The 22857-nt window shown below is 37.6% G+C and overlaps 1 protein-coding gene across 2 annotated transcripts in view; it reads left to right on the forward strand.

The window, feature by feature from the left end:
* RFTN1 (raftlin, lipid raft linker 1) overlaps positions 1–22857 on the forward strand; it is a 101031-nt gene that overhangs the window by 51958 nt on the left and 26216 nt on the right. For both annotated transcript variants that reach the window (XM_075745866.1, XM_075745865.1), the window contains exons 4-6: positions 3928–4036; positions 18015–18438; positions 22492–22695. In XM_075745866.1, the coding sequence (XP_075601981.1) occupies positions 3928–4036; positions 18015–18438; positions 22492–22695 (737 nt within the window). The remainder of the gene's footprint in view (positions 1–3927; positions 4037–18014; positions 18439–22491; positions 22696–22857) is intronic.

Here is a 22857-nt window from a genome sequence, read left to right on the forward strand (position 1 = left end):
GGACATACTTTACTTGAAAGCATGGAAAAATACGTTTTGGTAATATAGAGTACTTCTGTTGGAAGATTTTAACTAAAGATTTTATGACCTTTAGTAGGATCTGTTACACGTGTTCTGTAAAATAATGTTTCTAACAGAGCGCAATGGTATTTGATGCAATTTCTTTCATGAACCCTAGTGCAGAGGTAGCTCTGAGACTCTTAGAGGAAGAATTCGCTATCTCCTGTTTGCTTAAATATTTACAAGCAGCAAGTGTATTTCAAAGTAAGTGCTTGTTAAAGGAGGAAAAATAAACAGGTTATTTTAAGCAGTTGCAGTAAGAATCACTCTATTTTTATGGATATAATCTGTATGCCAGATAACTCGTACTCCTTTCAAAGAAGTTAAAAGTAGGTCTTCCAAAACCTGCAGAAAATCAGATTCCAGGGATCTGTTGAGGGGGAGGAGAGGCATTAGGAGGAAGTGGTTCAAGGGCAAATTTCCCTCTTCCTTATACACGTATAAAACTCACCAATATAGGAGCTTGAAAAGGGTTTCTTTTTACAGATAGTGAGTTTAAACATGAAAAAGCACTGTTTCTCATTCTTTCGGAGCTAGCGAGGTTTTATGTTTGTCAACAGGTCTTTACAGCAGTGCCACAGTTTGTGTGGAGAGCTCAACAGGCTTCGATGAAAGAGTGGGCACAGGAAGGATTGTGCCTCTGGGTTTGTCCCATTTTCTCCTGTTCCTGGGACTCATGTTAAATCATAGAATAGTTTGGGGTTGAAAGGGACTTTTAAAAGCCATCTACTCCACCTGCAGTGAGCAGGGACATGTTCAACTAGATCAGGTTGCTCAGAGCCCCATCCAACCTGACCATGAATGTTTTGGGGGATGGGGCATCTACCACTTCTCTGGACAACCTGTTCCAGTGTTTCATCACCCTCATTGTAAAAAATTTCTTCCGTATATCTAGTCTGAATCTACACTCTCTTAGTTTAAAACCATTACCCCTTGTCTTATCACAACAGGCCCTACTAAAATGTTTGTCCCCATCTTTATTATAAGCCCACTTATATAATAAGTACTGAAGGGCTGCAATAAGGTCTCCCCGGAGCCTTCTCTTCTCCAGGCTGAACAACCTCAGCTCTCCCTCTTCATAGGAGAGGTGTTCCATCCTTCTGAGAATTTTTGTGGCCCTCCTCTGGACTCACTCCAACAGATCTATGTCTTTCCTGTGCAGAGGACCCCAGAGCTGGGCACAGTACTCCAGGTGGGGTTTCATGAGAGCGGGGTAGAGAATCACCTCCCTCCACTTGCTGGTCACTCTGCTTTTGATGCAGCCCAGGATATGGTTGGCTTTCTGGGCTGCGAGCATATATTGCTGGGTCATGTCCAGCTTTCCATCCACCAGTACCCTCAAGTCCTCCCCTGCAGAGCTGCTCTCGATCCCTTTGTCCTCCAGCCTGTATTGATACCAAGAGTTGCCTTGACCCAGGTGCAGGACTTTGCTCTTGGCCTTGTTGAACCTCATGAGGTTCACGTGGGCCCACCTCTCAAGATTGTCCAGGTCCCTCTGGATGGCACCCCATCCCTCAGATGTGTCAACTGCACCACTCAGCTTGGTGTCATCTGCATGTAAATAAGCATGGATAGTGCAGCACATAATTCATTTTTGGGATTTGGTTTCTTAACTTTGAATTTGAGTTGTGTTTATTTCAGAGTCTCCAGGTGGGGAGCATGGCTTCCTCAGCCAAGCTGGAAGGGGACAGTGGTGAGTGCAGTGGCTTGCTCCAGTGAGGGAAGTGTTTGGTCCTCACGTTTGCAGAGGTTTGGTGTTGTCCACCCAAAAGTGGGATTCGTTATCTAAAAAGGGCTTGCTTCCTTGCTGCCCGTTTGTGGTAACCCACTTCTGGTTTGTTGTCACACAATAACCAAAGCACTGGAGAATTGTGTTTGCTCTGTTTGATGTTGTATGGACTTAGCATTGCGATATCAAGTGGCAGTTTTGATGGCTTAGTAATTGCTAGAGCATTAGAGAGCCCTAGCTCATACTTATTTCTCTCTGGAACATGGCTAGATACCATCAGAACTACATTTCCAGTTAGTCATTCAGATTTTAGAAAAATTGTAGGTATAACAGTATGTACTCTAGCAGGGAGACTTTCTTAAGTTTATTTTTTATGTTCTTGAGTTCATTGAGTTCATCTGTGGTGGAAAATCTGCACAGAATAGATTATTTTATTTAGGACTTTATCTAGAAGAGCAAAAATGGTTATCTGCAGTTCACGTGTTGCCCTTCACAAAATGATTTTTTTTTTTCCTTGACAAATTTGTTCTTTCTGCGTAAATTAATTTCTGTGTGCCTGTTACAGAGAAGTTGTGGTGGAACACTTTTAGTCCCCCAATAATGATTTCTGTAAATCCTATAAAGACATTTGGAGAGTCTCCATAGACACCAATGGTTTGTTAAAATTTTTGCCTGGAGTCAAGAACAGAGTGGGACCACAAGTTATGAGAAGAATCTGGAAAGGAGGGGGAAAGAGCTTCACTGTTCCCAAACCATAGTCTGATACCGCCTGTCCCACATATAAGTGAGATACAAGAAATGAAGTGAGAGTATAGCCTGTGTGAAAGTGGGAGGATCAAGTACAGAATATAACGTCATGTGATGCTTCAGAAAATTTCTGCAGTATTGCCTAGGAAACACACTGCCAGTTTGCAGTCAGCAGCCTACGCATCTCATGGCTCTGAGTAACTGTTAGCAGCTCAGGAAAGCCCCTGGGACCATCTGTAGCTGAAGCGTGTTTTACATGTCACACAATCTCAGTCCCCAGAGCAGGGCTTTTACACAGGCTTGCTTTTGCAAGTATGGCAAGCCTGCAGAGCCCTTGTTTTATTCTTTCGCTGCTTCCTCAGCACTCTCAGTTCAAAGTTCTGCATCTTTCTTCCTGTCCTGTAGGGACCCAGTGCATCTGGACTGCTGACCAGAGTTAGTTCGTTACTTCAAACTAGATCTTTTGATTCTCCATATGGGATGTTAAGAGAACTATTTTGTTACTAATCCCAAGAATTATAGGCTACTTTTATTTTTGTACATTCATCCATGCGTTCTCCTAAAGAACTGATAAAACAAGTGATTTTCTAGATTTCCTCTATTGATCAGCCATATCAGTTTCATGGGAGTCTAGAGGAGATGAAAACTGCTTTCAGAAGCACTGCTTTGTAGTGCATGCCTATGGACTGTTTCTCAAGATCACTCAGGATAACTTCCAAACTTTCCCTTGGCATATTTTGACCGATAGCATGTTTCCACAGCACTGATTTGTTCAGCAGTATATACGGCAGATGCCATACAGTTTGAATTATTTTAGGAGTTAGTGTCTTCTGAAAGAAAAGGGATTTCACACATAGCTTTATATTTCTCAACAACAAAGCATAAGATAAGACTGAAGGATAGACTACTTTGATTAACCACTGATTTTAAAATGTTCACTTAGAATGGTGGTAGATAACAGAAGGGATTCCTTTAGTGACTGTCTGTGAAACACAGCCTACATCAGGCTGCCCCATGGGGCCCACAGCATCTATCAGCCCATTGCATTGGAACCTGCTTTCTCCATATTCTGAGGTACATCACCTGCGCATCTCCTTGGTGTTGGCCATAGATGTCAGGCTGACCAAATGTTTCTTGGACAGATAAATACTGAAGTCCCCGAGGCATTTCACCATCCGCAGTCATTGGTGTGATTTCCTTCCCTAGCACGTAGGTGAGATGCTGTAGCTGCTGTTTCTCAGAACTGTGTTGAACTCAATGGAGTGAATGTGCTGGAACCAAAGTTTTATCTGAAGGTTTAGCTCTCTGTGGGAAATATTTATAAAGGGGATGTCTGGGTATCCAGTGCTAAGAACAGAAACTGATTCTTTTTTTTTTGTCTGTCTGTTTAGGTCTCCCAAAGGTGATGTCCATAGTGAAGGATATGTCTTGGAGATAGAGCGCTGCTCCTCTTTAAACCAACTGTCAGACAAAAAGGAGATACCAGATTTTATTAAGAAAGTGAGTAAAAAAAAAAAAAAAAAGGCAAAACCTGAAACATGGCATGCTTTTATTTGCACTATAATTACTGCTTCTAGTTCTGTCAGTCTGACAATAGGAATATGCGTACGTTTTGTGCAGTTGAAACATGCACTAGAATTTGGTGTTTTGTAATTTTAAGTGTCTGAATAGCAATTATACTTGTTGAGAGAAAAAAGTTCGATCATATTATGAGAAAATGATTTGCAGTATCACAGGAAAGTGACCTCTCACAGATGTTATCAACTAAGTTACCAAAGTAGAAGACAGTCCTATAATGGTGTAAACATTTTAGGTTGAAACAATATATGTAACTTCCTTTTTAGTGTCAAAATATCCTGTTGGATAGTACTGTAGCTAAAAGGCCTATTAACTCCCAGAATCCCCCAGATTATTCAAGTTTTGTTTCACTTTCACATGACATTAGCAGTTGGAGATGGTATTGGTCACCTCAATATCTTTGTCATCCAGAATAGTGTTGCTTTCAATAAACTTTTACGTACACTGGGGAATTTGAAAAGAACCCTGCAATTCTTTATTTGTTGCCTTCTTTTTATAATTATTTTTGATGCTGTAATATTCTGCCAGACGGGAAATTAGCAGGTTATGTCCATTTTAGTGAAGACAGATTCATTGTGCATGTTTCAAATTTTGCAGCATCTGTTGTGTCCTATTGCATGTTATAAAAGCTAGCATTAAATAGTATATTTACTTAGCCACATGGTGTAAGAATAGCGTGAATAGGCATACTCCTCTAGCTTTAATCCATCTTGTAGTGATAATAGTTAAGAAAATTTTGTAGAACAAATTTCAGCACAGGCTGTATGAGCTTGACAGGGACTCAACTTGACAGACTGCACTCATGTTCAATCTTTCCTTTTTACTATGACTTGTAAAAACTGAATTAGAAATAATGCAGCTATGGCTATCTGATCATGATTATGCTTAAAGATATATAGATTTTGGTATCAGAACTGAAGTTTTCTGAACACTTATTGAAAAGTTTGAGTCCAAATTTCATTTCAAGGTTTATTGTGTTACTGCACTTTTATTCTGACGCTATCTCCGTTTATTTCAATATATTCACACTTAGGCAAAACTGGTGTAGTTCTTGTGTATCAGTTTCAACATGTTTGATTTTGTTCTTCAGTTCTTTGAGTCAGAGTGGAAAAATAGGCTTATCTGTCACAACTGGTAGCAAAATTTTATATCATTGCAACAGAAAATTTCTTTGCATTTGTAACTTCAGAAAGAGTGTGGCTAACATGAAAACAAGATGACAATCTGGGAGTCAGCTTATTTCCATAAATATCCAATTCTGAGGCTCTTTAGAATGCTTTTCTAGACATGGAAATGTTTCTGTTGGTAGAAGCCATTTGATTATGGGGTTATGAAGATGCCTTTTTGAAATATAATCATTTAAATTTTAATAGCTAAAATGTATATTTACTGTTTCTCTGTAGGCTGAGTATGTCGCTCATCCTCAGATGTTATTTGATGCAGAGGAGTTTGAGGTTCTTTGAAGCTGGTGCTGTCAAGTGTGTACTGTGACACTGTCTATATCTGATTAAACGCGTGGTGAAAGTCTCAACACTTTTATGGAAATCTAACTCAGGAGACAGGACTTGTTTGGGAGTAGGAATTAATTGTCATATTAACTAATTTGTCTGAGCAAAAAATGTCCATTGCTTTTGAGGGCATATAAAACAGATGTTTACAAACAAAATAAATGAAAAATAAAGGGTATTCTTCAAAGAAAGTAGTAACGAAATGCTGTTAGGGCAATTGCTTACTTTCAAAAAAGAACAACCCTATAATTCTTCTCAAACTATGGAATATAATTGAAGTTAATAGAGTGTTGTAATTGAATAGGCAAATCCTTGATCACAGGGCTTTTCTTAACAGAGGCTTTTAGCATAGGTTTACCTTCTTACTGCATTGCAAATTACTGTATTTAAAAAAAAGATACCAAATAGAGAAGCTATATTTTCAAAACAAAGTAACAAGTCAAAATTTTCTCCCACTGTGAATTTATTGCAAAAAATTCCTCTACCCTGAGAAAATTAATTTTATTAATTTTATTTTGCACTGCTGAGCAAGTATTATTTACATGGAGTTTGAACAAGGATGCAATTTTAATCACTTCTTTTCTCAATTGACTTTTTGTTGCATTGAAAATGTATGTAATACTGAATATTAACTGCTTGCTCCTGGCAAACACAAAACAATTTTGCAATGGCATACAGCATAGGTAATATCTTTTTCTTCTTCTATAACTCCATATAAATGTTTTAAGAGCAATGAAGTATAAACAAGGAAGTTATTTCACCTGGAGAATGCTTCTCGCTCACTGAAAGTGCCTCTGTACAATGTTGGCTATAAAACATTTAAGAAAAGCCAAAGAAGACTCTCCAGTCAAACCTGTGTTCTGTTGCTGGGATCCTTGCTTCTGAACTCTGTCCCAGTTCTCCACTTGCTTCTGTACATTTTTGCCATCACTGTGTTTTCTGACTGTGGTAAGAGCCATGAAAGACAGGAGACAGTTAAGTATTAGGGACATAATGTTGCATGGGGTGCACTCTTGCAGTATCTTAAAATCACATTGAGGTCACCATGTTCTGTTTGTTCTTTACTATCAGTGTGGATCTAGTGCAGCTCAACATGTCCTGAAGAGCTCGAACTATCCCATGTTGTCTTTGTCATTTAATTCCCGGGTAATGAAAGAAGTAACTTAACTCTTGTGTATGTATTTTACTGCTGAATTGGTATTAGAGCTCCTGTCTTTAACTCTCAGGCGAAACAGAGATTAAAGATTTGCTCATCTGCTTTTTAATGAGCAAAGCTAACTTCTGAACTTCTGATCACTGTGGCTCAGATCATTCTGAAGTTGTTGCAAGTCAAAGATGTTACTTCTAAGATACTGTATTTTGTAATACTTTGACTTGTGTCTCATGTAAAATAGGGTAGCCTTTAATTACTTCCTTAGTTGCTCTTTATTTCTGTGTATCCTGTTACAGTGTTTTTCATCTGAGAGTGTTCTCCTGATTCTGCTGAGACAAGTAAGGGAAGGAGAAGCTAGGCTGACATCCCAAGAAAAGAGTTATTTTGGATAACACAGTCATATATGAATGCCAAATATGTTTCTCATGACCTTTGTTTTCCACATCAATCTGAGTTACGTGCTCTAGAAGAACTGTAACAGGCAGAAGGTCTTAGTCCTATGTTCACATCTTTGCAGTGTGGGTGAAAGGTTAGGAAGTGGAGGATAGTTTCTTTACTGTTTCTTCCCAGTTCTGACTTTTTAAAATTTAGGAAGCACATCTTTCTATCCTTGGTTGCTTGGTTAATAATAATCTGTCAGAAGGAAATTCTTGTATGTTAATTTTTTTTCAGTTTGACTCCATTGTGGAGTTCATATTTCTTGTCCCTGTGGACTCATTATCCTTCCCTAGGGAAGTATGATAAGCATGGAAAAGTGTGGTTTAAAAGTGCTCAGCTTAACCGAAATCCAAATGCAGGCATCTTCCTTTTGTGTTTTTGACTGGGCAAGGACCTCTTCCTGCCGATCTGTCCTTACTTGACTCAGAAATGAGGCGAATTTCTTCCAACAAACCTAAGGTCATACAGATGAATAACTGGTTTTGCATTTTCAGAAGTGTACCAGTTCAGCTTGGAACACAACTGACATCTTGAAACACGTATGTGATGCTTATCTTCCAACGAAATCTGCTCTATGAGACAGTGTTTGTCAAATCTGCTCATTGCCCTCTGTTCATAGTCTTGGTGAACTTCAGTGAGCATACAAATGCCATCACCAGCACTAGCTGAAAATCTGTCAGTAACATGTCACTCCCTTACGTGGTCCTCTGAACAACTTCTGTAAGCCAAAGTAGCCTGGAAATAGTCATGACTTTGCCTGTAAGTTTGTTGACGTTTATTTTCTAGTAGAAGCATTGCTGGGCCAAGGAAGTGATGGTACCTCTCTGACTGAAGTGAGTGGGACCCCAGGGAGGAATATGCCAACAAAACACATTGCAAGGATGCTGCCACCCATGTACTTGTTCTAGAGTTGGTGTCTGAAACAGTGACCAGCAGTTCTCCTTGGTACAAAGGCAAGTTGCGTGGGGAATTGGGCTATTTTGAAAGAAAGACCATACAACACTAACACTTGTCTGAAGAACTCACATCCTACATTGCTGAAAGGATCTACCGTATTTGAGCCCTCTTGCCAGTTTCATGGTATCAACTGGTATTTACTGGAATTTTTCTAAATGTCTTTTAAAAAAGAAAGCATGAGAAATTAGTATGTTTCAAATGTTAGTTTATGCACTGGGAATTAATACACATTATTACCAACAGGTTTAAACTAGTTGAATTTACTCAGTGTACTCCTGACAGGCGAGACATTTCTCAGAGGGGTTTGATGCTCCTGCCCATTATTTGCCCTCACTCCTTTGGAGGGAGTGGCAGGCAGGAACTGGCAGAGCGGTCTGGTAAGGAGCTGCTACATGCCTCAACCACAGGTCAGTCTCACTGCACATTTCTCTATATCAGTGTTTTTATCAAACTATCAAGATACTGCTTTTCCTGCTCTCTTGTATTTTCTCTCCATTCATCTGTAGCTATTTTGGTGCTATCAAGATGACTGCTATCTTAGTTCATGCGCATTGTTTTCTGGAGAGTCGTCTGTGTTATGGCTTTAATTAGTGAAGCATTTTTGTATTAGTATTGCTGTTAAAAGACAAGTTAATTCTTCAGCTTCTTTTAAGTTGCTAGGGAGAAGCAGGGTTGGAGTGCTTAGGAGGACTTCTGTTTCTCCTTTAAAATAAAACCTGAATGCTTCTATGAATTTTAAGAGCTTTTAAAATCTTTTCTATAGATGTTCCTGCTCAAGGGAGTGATTCAGCCCAGACTCAGCTCTTCACTTATTTCCTACATGTTTGCTTACATCAGAATGAGCATTTGTCTTATATGATCAAAACAAGGCACTTCACATATCCATATAGTGTGTGAAAGTGATATTAAATTATTTTGAACTCTCAACCTCTGTGTTTTAAAATTCTCTTTAGCATCTAACTAAGAAATGGCAAGAAGATGTGGAAGATGAGAAATGTATCATAGGACAAATTTGTCTGTAATAGTATGTACTTTTTATGTATATAATTATTTGTGTTCGTAATAGTATGGCAAGCAAACAAGAAGGCAAAAGTCTGCAATTTCCTAAAAAAAAAAAAAAAAGTGAAAATTGCTAATCTTGTAGTTTTTTTTTTTACTTTTATTTATAATCGCTAAGAAAAATACCAGTTTTTATATAGCTGTTCCAGTATTTCTTACATTCTTGTCTCTTTTTGTTTGTCATTTCTTATTCTTCATCTCTTAATCTTTGCATTGAGATTTCTTTTTTAGAAGGAACAAAGAGATGCAGCTTACGTGTTCTGAAGAGCACTAGACTGCTGGTGGATTTCTTGACTGCACTCTTAGAAGGATCTCATCTGTGAAGTTTCTGATTGCTCTGTTGGTGCCAGGGTTCATTAGATGGATATTGTAATCCCAAGCATTATTCTTTACTGTAGATACATTTTAGCTGGCCTGTTCAGAAATTTCCCACGGGGTATAAAGTCAGAGCAGGTGGCAGTAAAAGATAGAAGAGGGGAAAAATTGAGTCTTTAATATTTGTCAGAGGATCATTCTTCAAATGAATAAGCAGTTTGCATTTACTTCTGTGGCTAGAAAATGACCCCTCGAGAGCATTGTTTATTACCTAGGATTACTTATCTAGATGTGATCTCAACCTCTTCTAAAATCATTTCCATCCTTAAAACAAACCAAAAAAAATCCCATCCCAAAACCTTCACTCTCTAGGGTATTTGCAAAAGAACAATACAACATTTATTTCTTTAGCACATTGTAATGAAAACCATTGCTGAGCGCTTAGCTGACTGCTTTGTTTTCTGCATGTTTTCAGTGCAAACAGAGCCCCTATTTTATTTTTAAGTATTTGGATCTCAGAAGTAGATATGGTCCTGAAGCTGAAGTTGAAACTCAACATCAATGGTTCAGCTGTTTGTGATCTGCTGTGATAATATTTATTAAAGTGCATTTTGTTAACATTTTGTAAGTGTGTATATAACAAGAGATGGTAAAAAATAGCATATACTGTATTTGAAACAGCCTGGTGTGAAGGGAAACATCTGTTCCTGGTTAAGCTTCTTTCAACTTGTGTTCTTTTGACTAAGCCCTGTAAGAGTGGTGTTGATGTATATCTTCCACGAACATTGCGAAACTATTTTCAGGACTCTCCCAGGAGCCTTGTTGTGCTTTTATAATCCTTTGCCCCCCAGCAGCTTTCCGAGTCATCCTCTTGACCAAGATAAAAATAGATGTTGTAAAGTATGTAGTTGATGTTTTTAGTGATCCCACTTCTGTCTGGTGGGAAAAACAACTTTTTAAAAATAACAATAAATATGATAATATTTTATACTGTGCTAAAATAAAATATGGGTAAATCATTCAAATTGTAATTTTGGCTGTGAGTAACAGATGGCTTGATGAAACAATGTGATTTTAAAGAAACACTCTTTGATTTATATAAAGATAAAATAAAGTGTTCTCTGCAAATTAAATGTAAAGTCTGTAAGTCTGAGACTGAATTATTAATATTTAAAATATTCCTGTTGTCCTAAACCTTTTGCTTTTTTGTTTTCATTGCTTAGGACAGAGATGGACTAAACCAGTGTGCCAGTTCTGAATCACATTAGTGCCAGTTAGTGACAAATAAGTGACCGTTTTCTCATGGTTTACAGCAAACACTGAATTGTGTTCATCCAGCTAACACGGTTGTTAGATACGAAGTTCAACCGTCCATCTATAAATCTTTATTTTCCCATTGGTTATGTTCACCCATTAGTTTAGGAGTTTCTCTCGAAAGATTGATACACAAGACATGGTCTGCATTTTGCTACTGGATTTTGAAAATGCCTGTTCTCTAGAAAACCTCTTGAGACAGAGTTTGTACAGACTTTTTTTTGATAGTGTGTATCAAGTATTTGGGTTGAGTGAGCATAGCTGGCTGCTCCATAGCCATTTATCCCAGGTCTAAAGCAATTTTTAGGGAATAAATCTTAAATGGTGTGGATAAATTCAGGATTTCTTGTCAGAGTCTAGGGCAAGGATGCGAGGACACAGGTATGTAACATGGCTTTTGGGCAGGTACTGCATCACTGAACCTTTGTAGCCTGTGACCAACAGTGTTTGCCTTTTGCCAGCTCTGTGAAGGAACAGATGCTAAAATAAGACAATAATTTGAGGAGAATCATTGCACCCAAGACCACAGAGGATGAGACAGTGTGGTTTCAAGAGCTGTCATCTACTGAGATATGCTGAAAGGAACAAGTGTACTAGCACCAAGCTGCACTACGTGTTTAGTACGGCTGTATTGTTCTCAAGAGTGAATATACAGCTAACACAAGCTGAAGGGGAATTTCAAGTTGTTACTCTCCTCCCTGCCTTGGCTCCAGTAGCAGGAGACATATAGCTTGCTGTAACTTAATATCTCTGGGCAGCACTATCTCAAGAGCTTATCTCCTGTTTTATTCAGCATAGCAGCAAGTTGCAGTAGCTACTTGCTTTGCTATGTTTCTCCCTGTGTTTGTAGCTTTCGGTTCCCTTTTGCAGAGTCTCCTACCAATGAGCATGTTGTAAAACTGCAAGGCTTGCTTTCTTTTCCCTGGTCAGTGCATAGTTATGCTCTACCACAAATGCAGCAAGAGCTTAAAGTGTCAAGTCAATGGTTCTGTTGAATGGGCTGTGTACTGGGAAAGGCAGCGTACATCTGTTTCTTCAAGAAGCTGATTAGTTTTTAACTTTTGGGTTTCTTGTTGCACTCTGATATCTTCCCTTGCATCTATCAAATTCATTCTAATAGTCTTATCTAAAGTTCACGAACAGTAAAATTCTGATCAAGGTTTTCATTGGAAGTATCACTATAAACACTGCCAACAACACTGCTTAAAGGACAACTCTGCAGTTTGGGATTATAGTAACATTTTTCAAGGCACCCCTCCAGTGTTTTATCCCTGATGGCCTATTTTGATGTAATTGACAGTGAAAATACTTGGTAATTTGAAAGCCTGAATGCAGACTAGGATTTGACTTCCTGAAAGCTACATTTATATTCACTTACATTTATATGCACATGAACTATCTATCTCAAATTCAGAATTGGTGAACGTAAACTGGAAAAGGTTAAAAATGCATGAGAAATACAGGCTTAAATGACAGAGCATCCTTGTCAGAAAGGTTGCGTGATTTGGAAATCTGCTAGTGAAACAGTCTCAGTAACAGGACAGAGAAATGATTAGCAGTTGCTGCTTTGCTGTTTGATTAGTTGAATTATCTTTTTTTTGTAACTTAGTAGAGATGCAAAAATGCCAAAGTTGCAAAAGTTTTGAGTCATTTAGAAAGAACTAAACCCTTCCTTCAGAGCATTAGCTAAGCTTAATTGATTTTAAAATAAGCAGTAAACTCTTGATCACTGTTGCCGTCTTCTGAGGAAGCAGCATGTGAGACCTACAGAATATATCAGAGGCAAACCAAAAGCCTGTCTTAATTTTAAACATCTGTTTTCAGACATGAACAAACTAGAAGGGGGATGTTCAGTATTTGTGATTAAACATGTACTACTAAATATTAATGAAGGAGGACACTGTTGGAAGACTGTAGTCTTGAGCATCCTTTTCCAGTTCCAACTCCTGGCATGCAGTACGTAGCATTCCCCTCAAACCACAAGATCGTGTTCTTTGCATGAACATCCTGGGAGCTATGTCTGTTGTCAAAGGAGATTTGCTTGAATTCTACAAAGAAGCTAGAAGAATACAGTGATCTTGTTTCTGGTACACATTATGAGATCTAATGCCTCTAACATTGTTCTTTTAAAAACAACAACCAAATAAACGGACAGACAAGAATTTATTTTATTGGCTAAGACCACTTATGCATGGCTTAAAAAAAGTTTTAGATAGCTCTAAGCAAAATTAACCCAGCTATTGTTTCAAAGGCCCTATGTTTTCCCGTCAGTAGGACTAAGTAGCAATTTTTCCCTTAGTTTGCTGCAGAGCTAACTAAATGCATCTGACCATCAGAAAGTCGGTTCATTGCACATAGAGAATGTTGTTCTTTGTCCAAGTGCATTTTTGCTATGCGTGCTCTTTGCAAATTGTTTCTGTTGTTTGTTTTTATATTAGTAGCAGTTGCTTTTACTGGGTTGCTGCAGCATTCTTTCAGTACCTTGTTATATCCCGAACCATATAGCAAACCTATTAATGAAATGTTCAGTCCGAATGCTAGGTGTTGAAGGTGTTTTTTTCCACATAATCAGGAAGTGTAAGCCTTGAGACCATTTAGGACTACTATAAACTGGAGTGCCCCGATGACATTAGTAAAACTGCTCTTCCTCTGGATGCACCCCAAAAATGTCCAGCTCCTGGTATAAAAGAGTTAAGAGAAATTCCTAATACTTTTCTTACTAAATAGTTCGTTTGAAAATCCTTATTCAAGAGACAGATCCTCATTATTAAATTGCTGAGCGTTATTTCCCATGTTTATTGATGTGAGTGAAAGACTATCCTGAGCTTGTCGAAGTGTTTGGTTTGCTGTGTGCCATCCCGTGGGAGGAAGGTACAGAATCTCCCTGGAAGCAATTACTGAAGCTGACAAAAGTATATGATTCTGTTCAGCATGGGATCTATATCCTTGAGCTTCTGTATCTATAAGTAGTACCATCATGCTCACTATGAATAGGAGATTATTGCGGAGCTGATAATGCAACAATAAACACAGAATCACAAACAATATGTGGACTGTACAATGAACTTGCCAAGTGTCTTTATTCTAAATAGATTTGAAAAGAAAACCTGTATGTGGCTGTTCAAAATGAGCTTTCAACCTGGAATCTCTGCACTTCCTTTCATGGGTGTGAGGCCCATAGTTTAAAACCAAGTAGTTTTCAGAAAAGAGGATTTCATCATTCAGCCATACCCTTGCCAGGTATGGTTTTACAGATTTTTAAATTAGACTGTCAGCCATTTTCTAATTAGGTACAGAGCCTTCAAGAGAACCAGAAGTATTTAAAAAGATGGGACATAAATTTGCTACATCAACATAATGTTTAGTGACACTGCTTTGTGTTTCTGATGGTTCCTTTTTTCCAAATGCAGTATAAAAATAGTGGTCAGTTAGTTCTGAAATAAACAATAACACTTCACAAATGTTAAGAAATGTTAACACAAGTGTCCCAGCTAAAATTCGATTAAGGTAGTGACATCAGGGTTGGATGCAGTGCTTGTTGCTGTTCCTGCTAGAGTTAGTGGGAGATTTGATATTTATTTCAGAGATAGCAAAGGCTAAATCTGTCATTTTCTCCCCTTCAGGGAAAATGCCAGGTTTCTAATCAAGCAAATTATAGGGATGACATTAAATTCTTTAACTGCCTCGGTCCTCTGTACACATGAAATTTCATCCCTTCTTAAAGCAGGTTCTATTTTTAAACTGGCATAAATCCAATTTGTTGTAAGCCAGTTATAAACTGATTTGGATGTACCCACTTGGGGGGGTTATCCAGATTGAAATAAATGAGTTAAGTTCTGCTGCTTTTGTTGAACAATAACATCTTTTGTGATGGAGACCTATACTTGTATTTGTGGTTAATATCATCTAAGCAACTCTTTATGAGGCAATAAAAATGTTTCTGTTCCTATCTGGGGAAAGAACCAAAGAATTTTTATATTATCTTTTTAAAATTTTGTTGGAATTTCCCCTTTAAAAATTTCCCAAGATGTAAAGAGCAACTAGGTAGCATATTTAAAACACAAAAAAGGTCAGTAAAACAATCGAAATTAGTATGGATCACCTAATGTAAGGGCATTTTTAAACTAGCTTTTTTTCTGATGTGGTAAGTGGTGGAGATGCAGTTGTTCTGCTTTTTATGCTTTTTCCTCTCATTTAGTCATACAACGTAGTATGACAAGGACCTTTGTTAGTACTTGTTAGTACTCTAAACTGGCACATAAAGACAAGTAATTATAGTATTTATCCGATCTGGAACATGTTCTGCGTGACCCTGTCAGAGCAGAACCATGTTCTTCCCATTCAGTTCAGCTTTACCCCTGCTTTCTCCCATGCGTTGCCCTCTTACTGATTCCCAACACCGCATCTGCAAAGGTATTTTCCCAAAAGGCTGGAACAGATATGTCTATCTGCGTGTACCGGTGCAGGATGCCTTAACGGGTCCAAAAACCTCAGGTGGCTGGTAGACACAGCCCTTCTCCCCTGTGTAGCTCCTAGACATGACCTGTCTGGCTACTGAGGTTTAGGCTACTTTAAGTCAGGATTTTTTAGTTTTTATAATTAAAATTTCACTATTTCAAATACAGAAACAAGAAATGTGAATGTATATTGGATGGCATAATTCATTCTGGATGTGAAGGCAACTGAAATTTTGTACTACTTAAGGTCTCAACAGGAGGCTAAAAGAACCAAATTGTCTTTGTAGTTTATGCTTTATTTATGATGAGAGCTAGCCTCTTCATGGTTTTGTGGAAAGTTGGAAGGAAAGACTGTTTGCGTCTGCTGATAGATCACTTTGCTGTTCTGCAGCTTACATTGCACTGTTGTTGATGTAACATTTCCTGCTGAATTGACTTTATGGAAAATAATGAGATGCTTGGTTGTCCCTTATGTAATTGAGAAAATTTGAAATGCAGGTTTAAATAAGATTTTGCATTCTGTGTACTGCTGATTAACTTGTTGGGAAAAGGCCTTGAAGATACAGTCTCTTTTTCCAGTCTTTCTACTATTAGACTAATATGGCTTAGACTATCATTCAGTCCTTGGTTCCTCCAGTTTCCATTGTGAGAACACAAGCCTCAGAAGAAAAACCTGAACATCGGGTATTCCTTAGAACACACACTAGTTTGTTTTTGGTTTGTTTTTTTTTTTTTTTCATTGAGTGATCCAAGACTGTAAAACTTTGCTACAATAGCTGTGAAAGCTGTTCTTATCCAGATCACAGTGTGGAAGAGTCTGGTATAGATTGACAAGCAGTCTTTATTGACCAAGACCAATAAAATTTCTACATAGGTACTATCCTTAAACTCTTAACAGTTGCATACCAGTTAAATTTCTATAATTAGCTGCCCTGCAACCTACTAAACAAATGTGGTGGTCTGTCTGTACATTAATGATAACTGATGAACGGAATTTGTAACTCTATCGTTGACTGTATAAAAAAAGTCTTTGTAAAGTTACAACAGGCAGTCAGGACAATTAAGCATATAATGAATGCATGTATCATTGATGTTCACTTAAACCCTTCTGAGCAAGCTAGTGACATGCTAACTTTCTTTGCAGACAGATACTCGTTTGATCAGGATACTGCTAGTAGTATTTTTATTTGGAGGTTATTGTTTTTGAGCAATGAGCTTTAGTTAAGTCAGCATCCCATGTTCACTAAGCTGAACACCTGTGAAGACCGTTGCCTTGTTTCCTGGAGAGCTCTGTTTAAGTTCCTGTGATCATGAAATCAAGAGTTAATTTAACATGGAAAATATAATAGCGGTTTGAAAGAGGAAGTTCTTGTTGTTGATCAGGTATCATCTGTAGGTTTGTGTGTTCAGAACAGTAACACGTTACCAGGAAGTAGATGATTCATTAAAAAAAAAACCCAACAAAACTCTCCTGCAAAAGATGCAGAAATGAGCTTCCTCTTATATTAAAAAAAAAAAAAAAAGTACAAAATTCTTCCTATTTACTTGCTATTGAAAAAAACCAAAAGGCCTGAACTATTCCACATAAGTTCATACTAAATTGAGCCTCGGAGAATAATTAAAACACTTTAACTGTATGGAATTACGTGGTATGCAGAAAAAGTGAAATTATTTCTCCATTCTCAAGGCATTTATTTTTGAAATATTTGTGTGTATTTAGACTACATTATATGAAGAATATACATTACATGGAAGCCCTTTCTTTTCGGTGAGTGATTTTGAGAAATGAATCAGCAAACACTCATGTTTGCACAGAAGTCTGGCTCTTGCTGCAGCTTCTCTTGGGTTTGAGGAGTGTGAGGCTGGTCACTCAAATGGATGGTGCATCTGTAGTGCTGAGTCTGCCTAAAAGAGATTTCTCTTTCTGCTTCGTCTCGAACCTTCCTTAGTTAATTCTGGCTTTATCTAATTGTCATTATTACTAGCCCAATGCTTTTTTCTTAGCATCTTTTGTGATTTGATTCCTTCATTTTCCTCCTTTACCTAAAATGTACAGGATTAATAATAGTGCCCCTTAATTTCCATTTTTCTTCTTCTTGTTAGCTCATCTCACAATGCCTTTTTCTATTCCGAGTTCTGTATCTTCCCAAAAGTGTTGTATTAAAATAGTTCTGCTGTTATGTACTCATTATGGGAAAGTATTCCATTTGTGTCTCAATCCAAAACAGGACAAACAACAACTGTTGTTATAATGGTGCATATAACAAAATTATTAACCTTTTCCTTGCATAAATGTCATAATCACACACCTAATACAGCAGTAGATGTAATATTAAGTCCCTGACTTCATAAGATTGATACTAAAACTTTGTGTGAGTAATACCACTTCTGGTAATTTAGCATAAATAAACTTTTCAAACAGATACTTTGTCCCTTGTGAAGAAATATGTAGGCATTTTCTCTCTCTCTTTTTTTTTCTTCTTTCTCCACTTTCACATTATTTGAAATGGCTTAGGGAACTTTTCATCCTGCTTCTCTAGAATGAGACTTTTTATGTAAATGTAGCATGACAATTTCTCATGGTAGTGGACAATAGAAGCAAAATGTCATGCTAGCTGCCTTGAAGGGTGTTATTTTCTGTATTTCTATTTAGCTAAGAAAGCTTGACGGTTAAAAATCTAATCTTCTTTGACTTGTAGATTCAAGATGCTGCAAGTCAAGGCTTGAAATTTATTGGAATTATACCTCAGTACCATTCCCAAAAGAACTGTCTTGTCAGCGCCTCCCTGACACCCGCCAGTAACAACTCTGTGCAATCAAGAGATAATAAAAATGTTTCAAATCACCCTGAGGATCATGCTTCACTGGATGGCGAAAAAATAGATGATATTAATGGATGCAATACTCCAGCACCAAGCGAGGAAAGTGCTGACCAACGTGCCACTTCCAGGGAGGGCTGGAGAGGTGAAGGACAGGCTGCTGAAGAGCAGAATCTCAAGTCTGCAAAGGGAAACGAAGAACAGTTTCAACACACGAACCCAAGTGTAACAGAAGCAGCAGACAAGCTGAATGGACTTACAGAGAATGAAACACCAGCATGGTGCTTAAAACCACTTACTGGCAGTAAGTATTGTAGTGACCTTTCATACATAAAAGCCAAGTTAAAATTGCCTCAATTATGTTCCCAGCTCCTTTGGGGGGTGGGGATGCAAGGATGACCTATTACCACTGTAATAGTGAAGAAAAGATGCACTAGGTGAGCCACTTGACCTGGTTTCAACCTGGTTATACAGTTCACGATGACTGAGCGTTAAGTCAGATGGCAAATGAAGAGATGATATAAGTGGGTGCAACTTTGTTATGGCCCGTTTGTATGCCTGAGTGTAAAGACTTATTTTTGTCTGCTGCTCAGCTGAATTGGTTCATATCTGTATTTGTTGCGATACCCTGAGAGTTCTTGATCTTTGTATCCTTTTTGTCCATTTGAATAAAAGCCCTGCTAATCTGCCTGACAAGCTTTTGCAGTAATAGAAGGAATAAGTCACAAAGCCTTATCACAGTTAGTCCCTTTGTAGCAGGTGAACAGATAGCTGAAATCAAACCACATCAGGAACAGCAGGAATATATGTGATCTGGACTCTGAAGTCTCCTAGTACCCTATAGTCAGTGCTACAGTCAGAATTGTAATTAATGGAAAGCAGCAGTTATTTTTGTTAATGATTCATGTTTGTTAATTCATAATAAAGGTCCTCTTGGTAATGGTGCTCCTAATAATTTGCTTTCCAATTATCTTTTTTTTTTTTCTTTTTGTAAGACTCATATACCAGTGTTCGTTCCTTCATTTCTTTGATGTATTTCTCCTCAGGTGTGCTTTCCACTTTTAAATGTAATTTTATGCCATTAAAAAAAAAAAAAAAAAGGCCTCAAAGTACCCTCCTTAAGGTGTTTGTTGCTCAGAGGTTACTTCCGTAGCAGGAATTGTAGTTCAAAATAGGATGTAGACCAGAGTAATCTAGAAAATTAAGTAATCAGAAAAAAATATTCTTGCCCCATTTCCAGTTTAATCCTCAACATATTTCTTTCTTACATTTGCTGAAATCCTAGAAAACAGTGTGTACACTCCTTTCTCTCCCCACTTTGCTTACTTTCCTTACAAGCTACAAATCTACGTAAGGAAATTCCATCCACATTCCTTTCAGCTGGTACTGTCCTTGACTTTTAATTTATCCCTATTCTTTATGTCTTACATAGATTCAGTCAAACAATCCTACCCCTTTGGGGATTTTGTATGTAGGACTGAGAATGTCTTTGCATTGTACCCTACTTGGACTATTGTCTTGGTTTCCGTTGCATTTTGGTGTAATTAGATTTTTGCCTTGAGATTTGGATCACACTCTAGTAACCTTTCACCATACTTTCTTTGGTTTTTGTTGGACAAGGGGGCAGCCAGATTTAGTCAAACCATAGCTATTATTTGAAAAATTTGTTCTGACTTACATTAGAATCTTGCACATTATAAAAACTCTCTTAGTTTTATAGTTCTAAATTAGTTATCTCCAAGTCTAATCAGATCAGTTCTTTCTCTCTTTATATACACTGGCTTTGAGAGAGTTAACCAAGCAAGTTTATAATCATCTTTTTGATGCTATTCTTCACCATACTGAACAGTGGAAATCTTTTGCTATAAGTAACCATGTTCTTAATATTTCTGCATAATGTGAAGCTGACAACCTCCAATCTTCCCAACATCTATCTGTCTGTAACACCACAGGATTTTATTATAGCTGCTGATGTGCCACATAAGAGATTTTATTTTTAAAATGCCTTTAGTTTCCTTACCTATCTATCTATCTATCTTTCTCTGAGTGCTTTTTGGCATACAGGTTTTTTAATTGGTGAGTTATTCAAATACTGTCCAAGACTGAAAGTCTGAGACAGCAGTTTTATGTGACAGTTCACCTATAGTAGGGTTTTCCCAAATCTATTGCCTGTACAATGTTGCTGATTTCTTTATTACTCTTGAATGAATTCATGTTATTACAGCACTCCCTTTTCCTCCCATGGAAAATGTATTTCAGTCTTTGGCACCAGTTCTCCATCCTTCCTTGGGAACACGAAGACAGAAAGCATCAGATGTTGGGGTTTTTTTTTCCAGTTAGCCTACTTATTCCATAGGAAGTTACCACTCTTAAACTCCTTCCCTACATAAAACTTCAGAAAAAAAATGTAATATTTTGTACTGTTTGTGGAATCTTAATTTTGTTCTTTATTTTAGGTTTTATACTATTCAAGTGTTATTTTTATGCTTCTTTTTTTTTCCTGAATATTTTGTAGTGCTTGTTCACTTTCCCTTTTATTAAAGGGCTCCTCAAAGCAGTGTTGAAAATGATTTGCCTGTGAACAAGGCACAGATATTCCAATGGTATGTCCAAAAGTGCCGTGTTACCTAGAACCAAACTGAAGGTGTCTTTGTCCATACTTGAGCAGTCCGACTCGCTGGTGAAAACTGTTGTCAGTAGTGACTTGAACAGTGATGAGGACTGGTGCACTATACAGTCAGTAATGGTGACAAACCAAGTCAACAACTGAAAGACTCCCACACATTTTAAATTCATGTTGTCAACGGCCCAATGTCAAATCCAAATTATCATCTCCCTATGGTTTTCCAGTTCCATGATTTGCTATTGTTAATATAATGTTTTCATACCCACCAAAAAGATCTACATTTCCAACATGAGTCTATTTTGGGGATCAAAATCAAAATGATCATAGCAGTTTTCTGTGTATGCTCTTCTGAGTTAGGATTATAATAATTTTGTTCTTTCCAAACAGGTGGCAAACAGCAAGAGGATTCATGTTAGTAATTTATTCCTTTCTACTCTATTTCAGTCATGGTTCATGTCTGAGATTATTAGGTCTCTTTTTCATGTTTGGTTATATCATGAGCTTCCTGCTCTCTTCTTCAAGTGCTGCCAGCCTGTCTCTGAGCATCTCCCTTCTAATATCTTTTTCAATTTGCACACTGCTTGCTCAGTGGCGTTTGCTAGAGAGCAATCTTAACATTTCCTTTGACATCTCTTTCTTTAATACTTGAGATTAGAATATAATAACTTGGAAACAAGAAGAGCTTATTGAATGAATGAATTTCATATAACGTCTTTACCTTTTATATTGATTTAGTTTGGGAGAATTTTTGGTATTTGGAAGTCAATAGAAATTTTACCATCCATTTCCATGTCCATTAATAAGTAAAATAATATCCAAAATTCTTTTTTTTTTTTGTAATTTTATTGATGGCTGTACCCCTCTGAGAATTTGGAAGATGCATCTGCACTTAAACTTGCTTCCGATTCTAGGCCTGTGAAAGCTCAGCTTTGCTTTTAACAATGTCTTTTTTGTAATGATAAGCCTACGTTTACTGCTCCTATGATACTAGAGGAGATATGGAGCAGAGTCTAGAAAATGTTCTCATTTGTAAGACCTTTCACAATTTGACTTTCAAAAGTCATTTGCTGTTGTGTTAATGTCTCACCTTGGCTCAGACCCAGAGTAAATCAATGAACCAGCTAGCATAATCTCTACATTAATGGTTCGTTGCATTTTCTTTAGATGAGACTAGTACTTGCTGGTTCCGTACCATTGTATTATCAAAACCAAGTTACTTAAAACTTTAGTTTAATGGCCATGATCTACAGAATGCCGTTCCTCCTAAAGTTGCAGTAAGATTTTGTATTTGAACTGTCCTCAGTGGAACAGCTCTTTTAACAATTCATTCAGTAGAAAAATCAAGGTATTCTGTGCCTTAATTTTTAGTGATTTTGTGACTGCTACAGTACTTAGAGCAGTTTGTGGAGCATGTTTTCCTGTCTTGGCTTACACTAATAGCTCCAGTAGGGGAGTTGTCCATTAATACTCAGGTATTATTGTTTCATAAATGTTTTATTATCAACAGTGAGTCTGTTATTAGTAACAAATACTGTAACAGCAATCAAAATGGATTTTGGGACCCTACTGTGTTGGACACTGCAGAAATGTATTAAGGAGATAACCACACCCCAGAGTATTTTTTACAGTTGCACAATGTGTTAGGCAAGGGCAAAAAGTGGGTTATACATTGTTTTAACTGAACTATTATGATACCGTTGTTGCATTACTCCTTTTTTTACTTTTTGGTAGAAGCAGAGATCTTCGCTCTCTTCAACAAGCCAAAAACCCCTCAAAGATGCAGCCAATATTATACAGTGACTATCCCTATGAGGATCTCCAGGAATGGGCAGACTGTCAACAGCTTAGAAGCAAATTGGCTGGAGCACATGACAGATCACTTCAGGAAAGGAGGCTCATTGGTAAACGCCATCTTCAGCCTTGGAATGGTAAATGGTATGGAAATTACAGAAGGCATTATGCTGTGATTATTTTCCTTTCTCCTCTAATAGAGGTCATTATCTTTGAAGAGAAGACATTTGGGAGGTGCTTTAATACAGGCTTGGGGCAGATTTGTTTTAGATCAGCCTATTTCAGTGAAATGGAATGAAAGCACAG

This window comes from Balearica regulorum, chromosome 2, assembly GCF_011004875.1.
Source record: "Balearica regulorum gibbericeps isolate bBalReg1 chromosome 2, bBalReg1.pri, whole genome shotgun sequence".
Taxonomy (NCBI): Eukaryota; Metazoa; Chordata; class Aves; order Gruiformes; family Gruidae; genus Balearica; species Balearica regulorum.